This window comes from Biomphalaria glabrata, chromosome 3, assembly GCF_947242115.1.
Source record: "Biomphalaria glabrata chromosome 3, xgBioGlab47.1, whole genome shotgun sequence".
Lineage (NCBI taxonomy): Eukaryota > Metazoa > Mollusca > Gastropoda > Planorbidae > Biomphalaria > Biomphalaria glabrata.
The window spans coordinates 27,893,787-27,912,748 of NC_074713.1; the positions used below are offsets into that span (position 1 = coordinate 27,893,787).

At 37.8% G+C, this 18,962-nt stretch overlaps 2 protein-coding genes and 1 non-coding gene across 7 annotated transcripts in view; 1 reads left to right on the forward strand and 2 right to left on the reverse strand.

The window, feature by feature from the left end:
- The window catches only part of LOC106069177 (protein jagged-1-like), a 160,716-nt gene that overhangs the window by 50,982 nt on the left and 90,772 nt on the right, over positions 1-18,962 (reverse strand). The window lies entirely within an intron of this gene.
- LOC106069179 (keratin, type II cytoskeletal 5-like) lies at positions 1,795-12,752 on the forward strand. The gene is made up of 5 exons (XM_013228787.2): positions 1,795-2,048; positions 4,786-4,817; positions 6,183-6,229; positions 9,149-9,303; positions 12,350-12,752. Exons 1-5 carry the CDS (start codon positions 1,994-1,996, stop codon positions 12,535-12,537), a joined length of 477 nt encoding a protein of 158 aa, XP_013084241.2. The 5' UTR covers positions 1,795-1,993; the 3' UTR covers positions 12,538-12,752.
- Trnae-uuc (transfer RNA glutamic acid (anticodon UUC)) lies at positions 18,484-18,555 on the reverse strand. Its single transcript has one exon. It is a non-coding gene; the product is annotated as a tRNA-Glu (tRNA).

The following is an 18,962-nucleotide window of genomic DNA, read 5'->3' on the forward strand; positions in this document are numbered from 1 at the left end:
GAGATCTTAGCTAAATCTACATAAAGAAAAACAAAGAAAACAAAAAAAGTTTAACTAAATAAAACTAATACATTTGCTTTGTGAACATTAAAATAAAAAAAAAATAGCCTAACAGTTTGGGAAGCACTATATTGGATGCCATAGTTCGTTTAAAAAAACCTAACAGTTTGAGAAGCACTGTATTAGATACCAAAGCGTATGTCTACTGTGACATCAACTGTAGAGCTTAAAATAGAAACGTAGTTTTCTTCATCTCTTTGATTGAACCGCAAGGAATACAAGCATGGAGAGTTTGGGATAGCCCCGGATTGTCAACTCCATGACAGACTTTCTTTTCCGAGATTTCCGTAACAGTTTGCAGGGGCGTTTCCCCTGAGTGGAGATAATGTTAAAAAAAAGTCTATGAAATTTAGATTACATTAAGATAAATAGGTAAATAATAAGATGTTAGTAAAGTAAAAGTAAAGTCAAGTTTCCCTTTCAGACCTTGTGGTCTTTAGGGCAGATGATGTAAAGGTCATCTGATTTTGTGGCCCACGGTTAACGAGGGTGCCATGTGGCCAGCACAACGACCAACCATATGTTACGATAGGTTATCAAATGGAGGGCTTTTCTTTTGTTAACCTTTGTGTGTATAAATCAGTCAATATATCCAACACATCCTTTGTGTTAACAAATCTGTCAATATATCCAACACATCCTTTGTGTTAACAAATCTGTCAATATATCCAACACATCCTTTGTGTGTACAAATCTGTCACTATATCCAGCACGTCTTTTGTGTGTACAAATCTGTCACTATATCCAGCACGTCTTTTGTGTCTACAAATCTGTCACTATATCCAGCACGTCTTTTGTGTGTACAAATCTGTCACTATATCAAACACGTCTTTTGTGTGTACAAATCTGTCACTATATCCAGCACGTCTTTTGTGTGTACAAATCTGTCACTATATCAAACACGTCTTTTGTGTGTACAAATCTGTCAATATATCCAGCACGTCTTTTGTGTGTACAAATCTGTCACTATATCCAACACGTCTTTTGTGTGTACAAATCTGTCACTATATCCAGCACGTCCATATAATGAGACTAACAGGTTTATCTATTTTTTTCTTGTGAGTCTCGACCTCATGCGTCAAGCCTAAGTAGGTTTCTGTCTTCAAAGGAACGAGAAAATGGGTGAATACCAGTTAGTACGAGATCTACAGAGAGAGAAATAGCGAGAGTATTTGGACTTGAACTGCACGGCAATATGTATAGAACAGAGAAGAAGCAAAATATAAAAATATAAAAATACTTAAAAAAAAAAAAAACACACAAAAAAAAAACAATTTAAGTGAAAGAACTGCACATTTACATCAATAAATCTCTACTGGGAGAATGATTTATCCTTTTCTATGTCAAACAAAAATAATTAATACTTGTACAGTTTAAATCTTATCCGAGACTGGGGATTGGAAAAATAACATGTACAACATTTTCCAGACAGATAGAGTGAATTTGTAGTAAAAACCAAGACCTTTTTAACGTGTACATTTTAAAATCTATTTAGAGCGATTTCACACAAATCCCACACACACATGAATATTGCAGCACACGATTAATAAGAACATTAAATCCTATATAACGCTTCGATGGTGTTTATGTTACCATAAGACTTTTAACCGTGCCATTGACACAACAGAACAAGGTGGATCCTACACGGGAGAACCCAGGCAATGTGCACACCTATGTCAGATATGTCATCACCTTTAGACTGAGTACTATACGTCCTCCATGGCCACGTCAGACTTGTAACCATCTAACAGAGGACGAACTCGGAGTGACGAATGACTCTGTTTCGAGAAAAGACACTACGACAGCCATGTATAAATGTAGAGATTGTCAGCATATTGGCTCTACTTTAGGAAACAGACGTGACATTAGTTTGGCCTGGTTTTATAATAGGTCTTAGGAGTTTTGACTAATTCCGTTTTTTTAAACTATAGTCATGGATTCCCTAACACTGTCTAGCTGTTTAATACTTTTTTGTTTTTTTACTCTTGGTAAGTCACATTTTCCTTGTTCAAACCGTAGGGAGGAAATGAGAGAGAGAGAGAGAGAGAGAAAATGAGAGAGAGAGTAAGCTAGAGAGACAAAGAGAGAATGAGATAAAGTGTAAGCTAGAGAGAGAGAGAGAGAGAGAGAGAGAGAAAGAGAGTGAGATAGAGAGAAAGAAAGAGATTAAATATTAGAGACAGTGAGAGAGCTACTAAGAGGGTTCCACGACAATTCGTTCACTGACATTTCGTTCACCGACAAATCGTTCACGACTTTTCGTTCACGCGACTATTCGTTCACCAGACATTTCGTTCACCAGACAATTCGTTCACGCGACATATCGCTCACGGACTATTCGCTCACAGACAACTTGTTCACCGACAACTTGTTCACCGACAGTTGGTTCACGACAAATCGTTCACGCGACAAATCGTTCACGCGACTATTCGTTCACGGCACGCACAAATTGTTCACAGACAAATCGTTCACTGGATAGTAACATAGCGTTAATTTTATATATTTTCGTCGCGTGTTAAATTTATTTACATTAAAACTTTTGTAGCTATTATTTCCAAATGCAAAAAATTTCTAGAGATCAGGTCAAATCCGAGTTTATTTAATTTCGTTGTTGTTGTTGTTGATAATATTTTGTTAATGAGGACAGTATGTGATCTTACAAGCTAGCTGAAAAATGTAAATGGGCCCTCACTTTACTATTGGTAACATTTTTACTTTCACCTTTAATATACCTTTACACCCCCCTCTTTTTTTTTCATCTACCTGGAATCTACCGATTCATCTGGATACTCTAGTTAACACCTAGTGGAGTGCTAGACAGACTGGCTCCTCTGGAAGTAATAAAACGTTATTGGACATTGCCTATACACATGTTCAATCTGTTAACATTGAAAATATCTACTAGACACTATAGTATAGTACTTTCCATCAAGTCTAAAAGAAGTTTTATTTTATTTTTATTTTAGTTAACTTATTTCTATATGTGATTGATTGCTTGGACTTCAATAACAATTTTATTGAAACAATTTTATTTTGTTGTATTGCGATAAATTATAATTTTTTGATAGGGAACCAAAATATTTCCTATATATATAGTGTTGTACATGTAATTAGTTGTTTTTTTTTCTGAGATGTCTTAATTGATAAGTATTAACCTTAGATCTGTATCTAGTACGTGACGTTCAGAGTTGAACAGTGAAACCATATATTGTACCAAATCTAGTACCATTGTTAAAAAGCTAAATTATCTCTCTGAGCTAGTCAGGAAAACCAGCGACTTGGCAGAATGCATGACGCGTAGGACGTAATCATCTTCTTTTTGAAGAAACGTCTGTATTATATAAGATAAGATTTGTTTTTGTTATAAAGATATCAATAAAATGGGTATGTTAATTAAACATCTGGACCGCTATTAAGAAGATAAGCAAATATGGGTAGGTCGAACAAGACTACATGATGGACATGAGTGTCAAAGAAGGCCTACAAGTTGAAAGTAAAAATGTTACCTAGAGTAAAGTGAGGACCCATTTAAATGTTTCAGCTTGCTTGTAAGATCTCTTTTTTCTTTTCAGTATAATTTTTTATCACATACTGTCCTCGTTAACAAAATATTAACAACAAACAAACGATCTCTAGCAATTTTTTGTTTTTGGAAATATCCAGTGAACGATTTGTCTGTGAACAATTTGTCTGTGAACGAATTGTTAGTGAACGATTTGTCGCGTGAACGATTTGTCGTGAACCAACTGTCGGTGAACAAGTTGTCGGTGAACAAGTTGACTGTGAGCGAATAGTCCGTGAGCGAATAGTCGCGTGAACGAAATGTCTGGTGAACGAAATGTCTGGTGAACGAATAGTCGCGTGAACGAAAAGTCGTGAACGATTTGTCGGTGAACGAAATGTCAGTGAACGAATTGTCGTGTCCCCCTACTAAGAGTGTGAGAGAGAAAGTGATATAGTGAAAGAGACAGATTAATTTAGATTTAGACAATAACAGAGAGAGGGAAAGAGAAAGAGAGAGAGAGAGAGAGAGAAAGAGAGAGAGAGAAAGAGAGAGAGAGAGAGAAAATGAGAGAGAGAGTAAGCTAGAGAGACAAAGAGAGAATGAGATAAAGTGTAAGCTAGAGAGAGAGAGAGAGAGAGAGAAAGAAAGAGAGTGAGCTAGAGAGAAAGAAAGAGATTAATTATTAGAGACAGTGAGAGAGCTACTAAGAGTGTGAGAGAGAAAGTGATACAGTGAAAGAGACAGATTGATTTAGATCTAGACAATAACAGAGAGAGGGAAAGAGAAAGAGAGAGAGAGAGAGAGAGAGAGAAAGAGAGAGAGAGAGAGAGAAGAGAAAGAGAGGTAGAGAGAGAGAGAAAGTAGGTTAAAATGTACGTGTAGAAACACTTTTGGTGATATATTTCGGCCATGTGATGACATTTTGTTGTTAGATTATGTGTTTAGTGTTCAGTGGAGTTTGTTGTTAGATTATGTGTTTAGTGTTCATTGGAGTTTGTTGTTTAGTCAATGACATTAGGATGATTTAATACGATGTAAGTGACACTAATTAGCTTAAAGTAATTTTAAAATGGTGTGTAATCTGGGTTTCTAGGTTTACTGTAAAATAATCGTTAAAAAATAGTCACGTGAATAATTGCTTCTGAAAATAAACCAAGAATAACTCAAATTGGGTAGTTCCCACTTAGTTCCATCTGAATGTCTTTTGCAATTTGTTTCAGTTCCTTCAGGTGAAGGTCAAGTGAGATTAGCGGTAAGTCAAAGAAAAATAGAAAGAAATGGGTTTAAAAAAAAACAACTGTGGGTCTACTTTTAAATAACTGCTTCGTAATTCAATGGTGCCCAGAAGTGGTGACTGTGTCAAAACGAGGCTGGAAGTACTCGCCCTGGCTGATGTTTCACTTTTAGTAGCAGATATTTTTGTCATTACTCATGACTTTGTCAGCCGACGTAACTTTAAACCTTCTTCGTTAACCGAAAATGAAATAATTAAATTAAAAGGAAAAAAAAAAACAAAAAAAAAAAAAAACCAGACTAACCTATTTTTACAAAGGAAAAATTATAAATGAATAAATTCATAGTTTAATATACTAAAACCATAACAGTATAAGAATATTTTGTTAGTTTTATTTTTATTATTATCATTTCAATGCTATTGTATAGGCGTATTCAGGGGCGTAGCTAGGAGTTTCCCATCATTAGGGGAACTGGGAGGCTTGACCTCTTTGGGGGCCCCTGCATTTTGCATAATATTTAATGTAAAAATCACACATTTGGGGGCCCCCTCAAGTGGTTGCCCACGGGGATTTTCAATTTCTCCCCCTCTTCCCCCACTTCGCCACTGGGCGTGTTACAATCTCCTAGGCTATTCTCAAAGTTCACTGTTTCAATCTGTATTGTAAACATGTTAGCAAAGAAAAAAATTTGGGAGGTTTTCCTGCTGCCTTTAGGCGCTCAGTACATATAGAATATCAATAACATTAAATAAGAAAAATATCAAAGACTTTCTTGTTGACACTTTCGAATATTACGTAACTCCCCAAATCACATTTTAACACCCCCCCCCCTTCCAACATGTAGGAAATCATAATAAAACTCAATACCCTCCCCCCTTTCCGGTAGAGGAACATTCGAATTTTACAAAAGAAATGTATTAAACATCATTTTCCCAAATACATATACAGCGGACGGCCGCGGAAAACCTGTCAGATTTAAAAAGGAACAAACGAGGAGTAATTTTTTTCACTTTATTTTTTTCAATACCTTGTGGTATAGCGACAGTTGGACCCACGAAAGTCAAGGAGGTCACTATATCTTTTATTTCATTCGAATTTGTTTTTGTTTTGTTATGCAACAAATCTTCAGACCCTCCCTTTGTAACAAATCTTCCGACCCTCCGTTTGTAACAAAATCTTCAGACCCTCCCTTTGTAACAAATCTTCAGACCCTCCCTTTGCAACATCTTCAGGTTTTTATATCCCCTCCCCCTTGTGTAGTGTATCTATGTCCCCCGTACTGATTTCTTGATTTCTGTCTTTAAGTAAAAATATTATAAATAAATAGTTTTGAATTGTGTTGAATATTATTAATATTTTTATTCTTGTATTTTCCCAATAAGAATTCTGCAGCCAGTTACACGAATAATTTAATTCCTTCTCTAAACAGGTGAGCTAATAACAGAAATTTCTTATACATTCTGTTCTTTTATCTTATAATGTATAAGAGCTCTTTCCAATAAGAAGATAACAACTACAGATATAAGCAGACATATTAACACTGGGAATTAAGGACTAGACATTCAATGAATTGACTGGTCATTCCGTCATGCACGGGTTGAATCTGAAGAGATTAGAGTTGTGTACGTGTTTGTCTAAGCAGAAAGAATTACTAAGTGTACTAAGTGTACTAAGTGTACTTTTCCTCGGTACTTTTTCTTGCTGTCTCCACGTCTCTGTCTCTTCTTTATTGTAATAAAAGAGTAATTTTAAGACGAGCTCGTTCCAACACCTGACACCACCAACACAACAAAAGCCTTGTCTCTCTCTCTCTCTCTCTCTTTGATTTTAAAGTTACCAAGACTAAATCCATCATTCGCTGTTCTAGACCCGGGGTCGGCAACCTGCGGCTCGCGAGCCACATGCGGCTCTTTGGATGTGAAGCTGCGGCTCTTTAGTTCCATACGCAAATATTATTTATTTTATCGAAACATTTTTTAAAATAGTTCTGAATCGTTTAACAAGGATTAGGCACTGATTTAATCTCTCAGCCAATTGTACTCTCTTTTTTCACCACACCCTTCCCCATTACACGTGTCGCCACTGTTGTCAGTCCGTCGGAAGCTCTCGGCCGTCGACGGATGTTTCTAAGTAGGTTTAAATTCGCTTCCGACGCAAGACGAATTGGCATCATCACCACTCGCTTTGGTTGTGACATATAAGTTTGTTGTTTCAAGTAAATGAGTAAGAAGCGATTATCTTCTCAAAGTTAGAAGCAATCTACAAGTAATTCTAATCTGACAAGTTTTGCGTTACCACTAGAGATTGCACAAAAAGGCAAACCATTTACAGATGGTGAGTATGCCAAAGACTGCTTCCTACGTGCATCTGTAGAACTGTTTTGTGATTTCAAAACAAACCAGAAATCTTGAAAAAAAAAATCAAAGATTTGCCACTATCCGCTAAAACAGTACAAGATAGATTAGCTAAAATGTCTTCAAATGTAACATATTTGCAGGTGGAAGATATTTAACTTTCTTCTATCCTATCACTTGCTATAGATGAGTCTTGCGAGATAAAAGACACGGCACAAGTTGCCCATTTTGTCAGGTATATGTCTTTCCAAGGTCCAAAAGAACTTCTAGGATTGCTACCGCTATCAGGACAAAAGCCATGCAAAAATACCTTGAATACAATGAGCTCAATTTAAATAAAATCGTTTCAATAGCATCTGATGGAGCCAGAAATATAACAGGAAAAAATAAAATGGCACTAAGGATACATCGAAGCAAAATAAACCGCGTAATGTTTTACGTTGGACTGAAGAATGCATCAAGAAGCGCTTTGTGCCCAAACAAATTCGGCCGAATAGTTGAGTTCATGAATCTGGTAATCAAGACTGTTAACAGCATTTTGTCAAAAGCACTCTACCATCGTCACTTTAATTCTTAAACGAAATTGAGCTCAGTATTCCGAGCTCCTTCTGTCCTAAAAAGTGCTATGGCTTTGCAAAGGTTGAAACTTTTGCTTTGTGCTTGAATGAAATACATACATTTCTAAATGAAAAAGACATTAGTCACCCAGAATTAGAGAACGACAAATAGTTTCACCAATTTTACTTTATGGTTGATATAACAGAGAAATTAAATGAGGTGAATCTAAAGCTGCAAGGAAAAGGAAAACCCATCCTAGGGTTTGTTAGAAGAATTGGTTTGTTTCGAAGAAAAAATAATTCTTTTTGCAGAAGCTATTCAGAGCGGTCAGTTACTTCATTTTCAATGTCCAAAGTAGTATCGCGATAAAATAAGTGCAACTTTTGACACGATTTACTTCAGCACAGTTATAAAAAAAAAATCAAAGATGAATTATCTCACAGATTAGAGCAATCCAAAACCAATCTAGCATTCCTAGTACACCTTCTCAACACAAATAGTAACGAAATCCACATTGATGTATTTGAAATTGATTCTGGATCTCTAGACATGCAATTGATTTAAAAAGTAAAGCTTTGTGGGGTGGAAAAGTAATGTAGGAAGACTTGGAGCTCTAAAAATGTATGTACGTAGCGCAAATAAAAGTGGTCAGCTTTCAAAGGAATGTCTCGAGTTGATTTGGCGCATGAAATACTTTTCTAGATTGTTACAGTGAGGTGAAGAAGTTGGCATTTGGAGTGCTGACTATCTTCGGATCGACATATTGGCGTAAGAAAGCGTTCTCTTGCATGATTATAATTAATAGTAAAGTTAAAAGCCAACTAACAAATGAAAATTTAGAGTCGACTTTGAAACTAAAAACAAGTTATTAGCCAACCCAAATGTATCCCAACTTTCTAAAACCATGCAAAGCCATGGCTCCCATTGAATTTGTTTGCTCAATTGTTTGTTATTGAAGTACAAGTTATTAATGTAAGCAAATGTTTAACTGCTTAAGTTGTTACCGAGATAAAAAAAAAATCTAATAATGTCATATATATATTTTCTAATGTGTTGTGAAAAACACTGCTTATATATGAAAAGATTCGTTTTTTTAATTTAAAAAAATAATTGTGTGAGTACTATTTAATTGGCAAAAAAACCCTTTGCGGCTCTTTAGAAACTTGAAATTTCGTAAATTGTAATTTTTTGGCTCTTCCGACTCAAAAGGTTGCCGACCCCTGTTCTAGACAATAACATCCAGTATACAATGAAATTAACTCTACAATGGCACCCAATACGATTGTCATATTATACCAATCGTATGTATCCACCAACCAATCGAATCATCAGTATCACATTCTTGACTTCTGCTCTGGCACTTACCTTCTCCTAAAAAAAAAGCTGCCAATATAATTTACAACGATTCTCAAATGCATGGTTACTTTTTCTTTCAGAAGGGGCGTCGGGTCTGGGGGGTCAATTGGAGCAGGGGGTGCTGGTATTGGTATAGGCATTGGAATTGGAGGAGTTGACAACATTGGTAATCCTATTGGAGTCGGAGGCGGATTTGGTGGGGCAGGCGGATTCGTTGGAGGACAACAATATAACAGTGAGTATTGATTAGAAAGTCTCAGTTGTTCAATATATTTATTTAATGCGAAAGTTTTGCAAGTGCTGCTGTGGACTCTGTAGTTTTGGCTAGTGCTTCAGGTTTGGTTCATCCATTATCTGTACATCTAGCTACTGCTGCATAAAATGCTGCTAAAATACTTAAACAAATTAGATGGGAATGGGATTTTTTTGTTAGCATTCCAGGGTTGGCATGGTTGGCAGGGTTGGGGTTCTAATGTTGAACAAGTTACTATGAAATGACGTACTGCTTCGTTGAAAGCAATAAATGAAGTTTGTTATGTTATGTATGTATATGTGACTAAGTCTAGGACTGTGGAAGTTTTATGAAGTTTGTTATTTTATGTATGTATATGTGACTAAGTCTAGGACTGTGGAAGTTATATGAAGTGTAACTAGATCTAGATATAATTCCTATGTTATGAATTGTAGTCTAGAGACACCTACCAGATCTAGAATCTAATCATTATAACACGGTACTCATTTAAATATTATAAAGTTGGGATTTTTATTTATAAATCAGTAGATCTACTAGTCTAATGCTAGCCTAAAGTTAAGCAAGATGTAGAGTAGATGCATAACTAAATGCATGACGCGTTGGACGTAATCATCTTCTTTTTTGAAGTAACGTCTGTATTATATAAGATAAGATAAGATATAGTCCTAGATTTAGTTAAATTTAGTAATTTATATTTCAAGCTATGGGATCGGCTACAAAATAGATGTAGAATCTAGTCATTCTACTAATTGATCTAAATATTGGGGGTTTGAACGATAAACTAAAAGAAACAAGGTTACAAAAGACAGTTTGTGTGGAAACACAAACTCAAAATCGGCCCCCGAAGTGGTCCACCCAGGCAGCCTTCAATATTTTCAGAAAGAACATACGAATGAAATTATATCAAAGACAAATGAGAGATAAGAATGGAGAAAGAAGGTTAACAGATCTTGTGTAGTGCCCCAACAGTCCAGCAGATCAAAGGACAGGTGAAAGTGAATGTAAAGTTAGATGTGAACCTGGCCTAACTAGTTCCCCTTTCAGACCTTGTGGTCTATAGGGCAGATGTAAAGTTCATCTGTTTTTGTGGCCTATGGTTAACGAGGGTGTCATGTAGCCAGCACAACGACCAACCGCCTTTACTTTTCCCCAACTATTGCCAGGTACCCATTAGAGCTGAGTGGACTCAGAGCCAAAGATTCCAAAGTTAAAAATCCCAGTCTTCACCAGAATTCGAACCCGGGACCCTCGGTTCGGAAGCCAAGCGCTCTATCGCTCCGCGCCTTCCCTGGCCTATCTGATTGATCTAATTTTTTAAAAGGCTCAATCTCTTATTCGAATCCTTTTTTTTTTTTTTTTTTTTTTTTAAAAGGAAACCTCAGAATTTGCGCTATTCAGTTTTAGCTTTATCATCATAGGAATCTTATGGGCCATCTTTTGTGGGCTTTTTTTTAATATGTTTTTATTTGTAAGTTACCATAATTCACAAGTATTAAATCATAAACAATTGAAAAGTGATTAACCTAAAAATATAATAACAGTAATAGAAATATTATTTAATATCAAAGACATACTACCTAACCAATGAACCCCCTAAAGAATCCTCAGTGAAAAAAAAATATATATAAGTATTCTGTAATAAAAAAAAAAAGTATAGGAAAATGACATTTATAAGATTACTATTCGTTTTAAATTAGGTCTTACTTATAATGCATACTAATTAGCTTTTAAAAAAATACTTGCATAACTGATTTTAAAAATTATATTTTTCACTTTCAGAAAAAAAAAAGTAGCCGTTGCATCAGAACTTTGAATGGTCTAAAATATTGTGATGTCCGATTTTCAATATGTTCTCTAGTTTACGAGATCTAAACGGGACGGACGGACAGACGGACAGACGGTCAGACGGACAGACATTTCACACAAAACTAATAGCGTCTTTTCCCCTTTCGGGGGCCGCTAAAAATATCTGGACGCCAAATGGAACTTTAATTTTGCCAACTAAATAAAATTTAAAAAACGGAAGCGCCCAGAAAACGTGATACTGCAATGCTAAAAAGTGCACACAAAAAAATCATATAACTTTAAAATAGCATACTTATCAACACTTCCTCTACTCTGTACACCGGAGACACCTCAAAGTTAGCTATTTATAGTGTTTCCGCCATGTATCTATCAATTATTAAATGTACACGATTTTTGAAATAAGTATGATAAGATAACCCCATCTTCCATTACTGGCTACACTGTTCTTTGATAAGACCTATCGTCATCTGCTCTAGGATTTATCCTCTAGGACTTTGTCTCCACTATAGCCGTTTCGATTGAACAGATGTTCTTAAACCTAAGTAGGTCTAGTAGTATCTAAGTAGATCTAGTAGTAATGAAGTAGATCTAGTAGTAATGAAGTAGGTCTATTACTAATTAAGTAGATCTAGTTGTAATGATCTTTTCAATATTGTATTAGCCAGTTTCTGTTTCTAAGTCATGATTATTCCTTTCTCTGTACATCCCATGCAAAAATGTGTGTTTCCGAGTAACACTAGTTTTCTCCCACACACTTGTGTTCTCTCACACACTAGTTTTCTCCCACACACTAGTTTTCTCCCACATACTTGTGTTCTACAACACACTAGTTTTCTCAACACACTAGTTTTCTCTCACACACTAGTTTTCTCCCACACACTTGTGTTCTACAACACACTAGTTTTCTCCCACACACTAGTTTTCTCCCACACACTTGTGATCTACAACACACTAGTTTTCTCCACACATTAGTTTTCTCCCACACACTTGTGTTCTCCCACACAATAGTTTCTCCTCATCAAACTTCTCCCACACACTTGTATTCTCCTCGTCATACTTCTCCCACACTAGTTTTCTCCTCATCATACTTCTCCCACACACTTGTGTTCTCCTTGTCAAACTTCTCCCACACACTAGTTTTCTCATAACTCATAATTAGAGCCATAGGAGGCTCTTTAAAGTGTTTGAAATAATTGTATGTGTGATTGACTTTTACCTCCAGAATGTGGCCCACTCGCGCCCAGCTGCCTGCCTACGCCCGTGGACACTCTGGTGGAGTGCAAGTACGTCTACGACCCTTCTGTGGGCACGTGCGTTAAGATTGACGTCATTCCTTCCTGCGCCGTCCTGAGCGGTGCCGGTAACAATGTGTTCAACACACTGCAAGACTGTCAGAGCAACTGTGTCTAGCTGTTGGGCCAGTCTCCAGCAAGACTGTCAGAGCAACTGTGTCTAGCTGTTGGGCCAGTCTCCAGCAAGACTGTCAGAGCAACTGTGTCTAGCTGTTGGGCCAGTCTCCAGCAAGACTGTCAGAGCAACTGTGTCTAGCTGTTGGGCCAGTCTCCAGCAAGACTGTCAGAGCAACTGTGTCTAGCTGTTAGGCCTGTCTTTAGATTGTCAGCTTTGTTGCTTTCATTGCATTAAACTTTTATTTGTGTTACGCCTTGTTAGTTTGTTCACTCATTCTAAGTATATTTACATAACTTGTAAAAGAACGTTGAACACTATCAGCCGCGGCCTTGGGGGGCGGGTAGTGGGACAACGTCCCCAGGCTCCGTACCTAAGGTGGTGTGTGTGATATAGATACTCTTTTAAGACTGGGTTTAAGAGAGAAGACAATTAGAGGATTTATTTTAAAGCCTTGTTTTAGCGTTCGTGTTACATAAAAATTAAATATACATCTATAAATAAACACCAGTTGTATCAAGGGCGAATAAAGACTTTTAGTTGTGGAGGATCGCTCTTCCCGACCCACTTTCTTCGCTGTGTCCGCCCATGGTTATAACCTGTATTTGTTTTTGACTGAGTTAAGTACTCACGTAAATGTACTACATACCGGCACTGCAAGAAACTCAGAACAAGCAAAGATGTCCACAAGTCATTTGGAATGTCTCTAACGTATTGATACTGTCACTAGATCTCTATATATTGTAACCTGGCATGTCAATACCAGCTTGTCGACACCATAAGGCGTTGGATCAAACATTTCTACATTGTTGTTTTGCATTGGAAACATACACCAGACGAGATTTAGAGAAGTAAATAACTGTTATGAAAGAAAGGTGGATAACTCAATTTGTTTACTCTGGACATATGTATCGTAATAGTGTGAAAACATTCTGAAATGAAATCTAAGTATTAAACTGAATCAAAGGCCCTGAAAGAGATTCACACACACACATATTGGCCTGTATCACTTTATTCTACGAGTTGGTTTAATTATATCTCTTTTACATTTGTATTGGGGATTTTCAAGATCACTTTTAACCGCAGTAATCTTCTCTTTGTTTGTAGTTCCATGTGTAAGATCCGCTTGACATTTTGTTCACCACTAAACTGAAGCAACATAGACAAAGAAGGTAACAAGATATTAACAAATGTTGTGATATAAGAAAACTTAAAGAAAAAAGTCGTTTGGAAATAAAAAGAAGATTTAGAGAGAATTTGAGAAACAAAAAATAAAGGCAATATCAAGGACGCCATATTGATAGATCATTGTTGCCAACTAATAACTACAAATGTATGCTACTAGGTGCGCATATATTATCCTTAACTTTTTAAAATGTATCAATGCTCAACACTTCCTGTATTTTGTACACCGGATACTCCAAAAGTTTATAGTTCTCCGTTAGAAATGAAAATCTCCAACACACTTTACTATTCACATCTTTCCGACTTTTTTTAAATTTCAAGTCTAAAACCAATCAAGTATGCAGCCTTTCTTCCAATCAGAATGATTTTGGTTTTATTTTTTAATCATGGGCTATCTTGACAACTAAAATATTGATCTGTTTCTAGTTGGGTGTAGAATAATGTTTGGCTGACTTTGTCTCAATCACTCAGCCTTTTCACGTCGTTTGTCTAGTGCGTTGAGAAGGGGGGGGGGGGCTATGTTTGGAAAAAAAAAAGGGAGGGGGGGAAACTGATCACTCCCCAGTGTTCCGTATCATTCCTAACAAACACTTGTATGGAGCCAGACAGTCAATAGCTCAGTGATTGGCTCGTCATTTAGACACGACAAACGAAAAAGAGGCTTACAGGAAACGCGCTAAAAAAACGCAATGGCCGCTGACCATTGGTGTCCTAACATTAAAATCTCATTCATCACGTGACTTGTTTTGAAATAGCAGACGACGAAACTGTCAGTTAAACCAACATTTAACGGCCATGAGGGCGAAGATGATGGGTGTTGATGAAAGGAGCAGGGTGGGCTGCGTTTTTCTTTTTTTTTTTTTTTGGGGGGGGGGGGGGGATAATGTTGATCTCTGAAGCTCAGGGGGAAAAAAAGATGCATCAGAATGAGTATGGATGAGATGATGTCTGTACATGCGTGCGATAGTGTGTGTGTGTATATATCTTTGCAGATAATGTTAGCTGGAAAAAAAGGGGAGGGTCGTCAGCAAGGTCGAGTCAAAAGGTCATGCTGATATTTGTCAGTTATGCAAGATTCATGAGCACATGGATGACCTTAATGTTTTGGGATGTTCCAAAGAGAGGGTGTGGCATGATGTTACACGAGAGAGGGAACGTGAAAGCGAAAGAAAAAGTGAAACCAATAAAGAGAAAGAACGAGCTAGAGAGAGAGAGAGGGATAGAGAGAGAGAGAAGAGTGTGGGAGAGAGATAGAGAACCTCAGTTGGGGGGGGGGGTAAAGTGATACATATAAAGTAAGAGGGAAAGAGAGAGAGAGAAGAGTGTGGGAGAGAGATAGAGAACCTCAGTTGGGGGGGGGGGTAAAGTGATACATACAAAGTAAGAGGAAAAGAGAGAAGTGGAAGAGAAACCAAAAATTAAGATTTAAAAAATACAGCAAAACAAAAGAAAACAGAGCAGGTGAGGGAGGGATAGTAAAAGAGAAAGGATGAGAGAGAGAGAGAGAGAGAAGATGAGAGAGAGAGATGATGGAGTGATAGAATAAGAGAGAGAGAGAAAGATCAAATGTGAGGAAGAGAGAAGGATGGAGAAATGGAGAGAGAAAGTGAGGGGAGAGAGAGGGGAGAGTAAGAGAAGGAGGGGAGGAAGGAGATTAACGGAGAAAGGGAGAGAAAGAGAGGTAGTGAGAGATGGAGCCATAGTGACAGAGGGAGAGGAAGAAAGAGGGGGAGCATGAACAAGTGAAAGAGGTGAATGAAATGGTGAGGTGGGGGAGATATCTACTTGGTGAACCTTTAAGAGCACCCGTTGACGCCACTCCAACTAGATGATCTTAACGCTCCTTGAGTCTGCACCCAACTGCCAACAAAGGTCGGAATGTAGAAAAACTCTAGAGAATGCCCTGCTTATTTTAATAGTTCTGTGAACAAAAATAGGGAGGGGGTAATATTTCTGTCACGGTTAAAAAACGTTACTGCTACACCGTTAAGAATCTGTGCGAGCAAGTGCGTTCATAGGCCACCCGTAATAATTAGTCTAGTAGAAAGTTCAATCATTCTAATTTTGTTTCACACACTGACTACTTGGACAAAATGCTGTAGGTAGGCCAGAAATCACACTTTTTAAATTGTACCAAACTTGATGAGAAGACATGATACGCCATTGTCGTCGAGTCCAAAGTATTTCAGGTGACTACGTAGACCCAGTTGCAATCTGCATATTTTGCTACAACTGATGCTGTCAATGCCATTGCCAGGGTCTGTTTAAAGCTCGGCATGGGCCTCAAAACTGTCCAGCGGCTTACGTGTGAGTTTTCCAGCTATCTCTTTCAGAAGCCATATTTTGACTCGGTGAGTGTCCGATTAAGGTAGGGTTTGCGCCTATTTATAAGCCTTTGAACAACCGGAAAGTTTTGACAAAGTGGCCAGGAATGAAAGAACGGTTCTTCACCGATCCCTCTATCCGGAGGTTTCCAATCAACTAGATGATCAATTCTTCTTCTTCCTCGTTCTCATTATTATGTTGGAGCGTTCAGTTGACTAGACCAATACATGAGATTAACTGCGAAGAGGTTTCCAAATCAGGGAGCTCTCCATATAGTTTTCTTTTTATAGGGGAGATGATCATTGAATCACACCCGTTTTCGCAAGGCACGTCTACTTGAGCAAACGTATGGGTTCCTTATTCCAAGTGAGGACCGGAGGCTGAGCTCACGAGGGGCACCCTCTGTTCCTATAGAGTACCTCTACAAGTATGGTCCCCGCTGAGGAACGGCGTGTCGGAAGGGGTACATTTTATCAGAGCCTTTCTTGCATCCTCTCCACGAGCGATGTTCGCGAGAAAGTTCCTTGGAAGCCCACTGGAGTCAGTGATGTATCCCAGTTAGCCTCCCCTAACAGACGGGGTGACACGATGAGACCTGGAAATGGAATATACCCCCGCCATCTGCCAGCTGCTTTCTCAATTACTGTAAATGCAAAATGGCGCCTGAATTGATCTTTGTAACGCTACGGCGAGTGGCACCTCTATTACGCTATTATCGTTTTAAAACTTGCCATGCATTTCCCCAAACGGGACAGAAGTCCGACCTCGCAGCTGTGGAATGTTAAGTAATGCTTCTAAACAGCACATACAGGTCTTCGGCAGAACAAGGTTATTATAAAGGAAGTCTTGCCAGAGTACGCTTGTTATAGAGCACAGGGACCTTGGATGAAAGCGTGAGAAACCTTTATGAAATGTACAAAAAACCAACACTCACAATTAAGTAAGTGTGAAAACATATAAGCCTACATTACTCCATTTTTGTTTAAATCCTAAATACCGGCTTGTTACTGCACCCACATGCAGGGCCGGTCCTAACAATTGCGGGGCCCTATGCGAAACCTAGTCTGGGAGGGAATAAGGATAATAAGTGAAAATTAAGATTTTGTATTAGAAAAAAAAAATCGACTTTACTAAGTACAAAATTGCAATCAAATTAACTTTACTTTATGAACCTTGCAACCTATGGCATATTTATATGCCAGTGACTATAAAAGTAAATAAAGTATTGTAGCTTCCGATTAGGGTGAAAATTCACCTGATTATTACATTTTATTACTTGAAAGCTGACAATGCCTTTTTTCTTTTATCGCGCGTTAGGATTGGCGTTTTCCGCAATGAATGATGCCCACAAATGACATTTTTTTTCAGGAGGTTTTTAAGAGTTTTCAGGAGATTTTAATAAATTCAGGAGATTTCCAGGAATTTTTCGTATATATTTTGCAATTTAATAATTACACCTAGAATTAGCGCGGGGCCTATGAAAGCGCGGGGCCCACTGCGACCGCAAAGGTTGCAGTGGCTTAAGACCGGCCCTGCCCACATGGTCTTAAGTTTCAATCCTACTTTCCGGCTTGTTACTGCATCCACAAGGTCTTAAGTTTAAACCCTACATACTGGCACGTTACTGCACCCACATGGTCTTAAGTTTAAATCCTACATACTGGCATATTACTGCACCCACATGGTCTTAAGTTTAAATCCTACATACTGGCATGTTACTGCATCCACATGGTCTTAAGTTTAAACCCTACATACCGGCTTGTTACTGCATCCAACATGGTCTTAAGTTTAAACCCTACATACCGGCTTGTTACTGCACACACAAGGTCATTAGTTTATACTGAAACATCTAATGTCGCTCCTAACGTCCAAGATCAAAGACTCCTCTCCTACAACACACCCACCCACTTTCCAACTTCTTCCTGTCCACACCGTCATCTTTCACAATTTTGTGTGTGTGTGCCTCGACGTGTTTTAATGCTGCGGTAAAACATGACATTCAAATGACATCAAGTGCGAAAACCTAACGAAGATTAAAACAACTGTGATATAAAAAAAAAAAAGAAGACATTAAATATTCGCGCAGACAGAACTGATGTCGTAAAATGATTATTAATCGATTGTCGTTACAATGGAAGTCAATTGTCGTAAACTGGATTGCCAACTCCGAAACTCATTCCCGTAGGAACATATTTTTTTTCCTTCTTTTAGCAGAAGGAAACTTGAACACATAAAGGGACTAACCTTTCATTTCAAATTGTCATTAATGTTGTATTAAAATAGAAAATACATTTATGGTTTTTATGTATTCTTAGCTAATTAACCAGAACGATGTTCTTGTCATATCCAGAAAAAAAAAGGAATAATAAAAAAAATCTTATTATGCATTTCTTGTTCATATAAACTTTACTAAAAAATTGTATTAAAATAAAAAGAATGTTCCCATGCCGGGAATCGAACCCGGGCCGCCTGGGTGAAAGTCAGAAATCCTAACCACTAAACCACATGGGAAGTTATATAATGTGGGGAGAAAACTTATGTCGATTTGTTGTCAAAGTCTTAACTCCTAACTGGTGAACGCGTAAGGCTAGGTAACACATCAATAAGTGTTAGACACACAGACACATGTCTATGGTTGGACACACAGACACATGTCTATGGTTGGACACACAGACACATGTCTATAGTTGGACACACAGACACATGTCTATGGTTGGACACACAGACACATGTCTATGGTTGGACACACAGACACATATCTATGGTTGGACACACAGACACATGTCTATGGTTGGACACACAGACACATGTCTATGGTTGGACACACAGACACATGTCTATGGTTGGACACACAGACACATGTCTATGGTTGGACACAGACATCTTCTTATTGGAAGGGAGGTATTTGAAGATCAAAG

Excerpts from the sequence above, each read along its gene's own strand:
- LOC106069179 (XM_013228787.2), top strand. The coding sequence starts at position 1,994 with ATGGATTCCCTAACACTGTCTAGCTGTTTAATACTTTTTTGTTTTTTT. Across the intron at positions 4,818-6,182 it reads AAGGTCAAGTGAGATTAGCG|AATTCTGCAGCCAGTTACAC; the intron begins GTAAGTCAAAGA and ends TTTCCCAATAAG. Across the intron at positions 9,304-12,349 it reads TGGAGGACAACAATATAACA|AATGTGGCCCACTCGCGCCC; the intron begins GTGAGTATTGAT and ends TTTTACCTCCAG.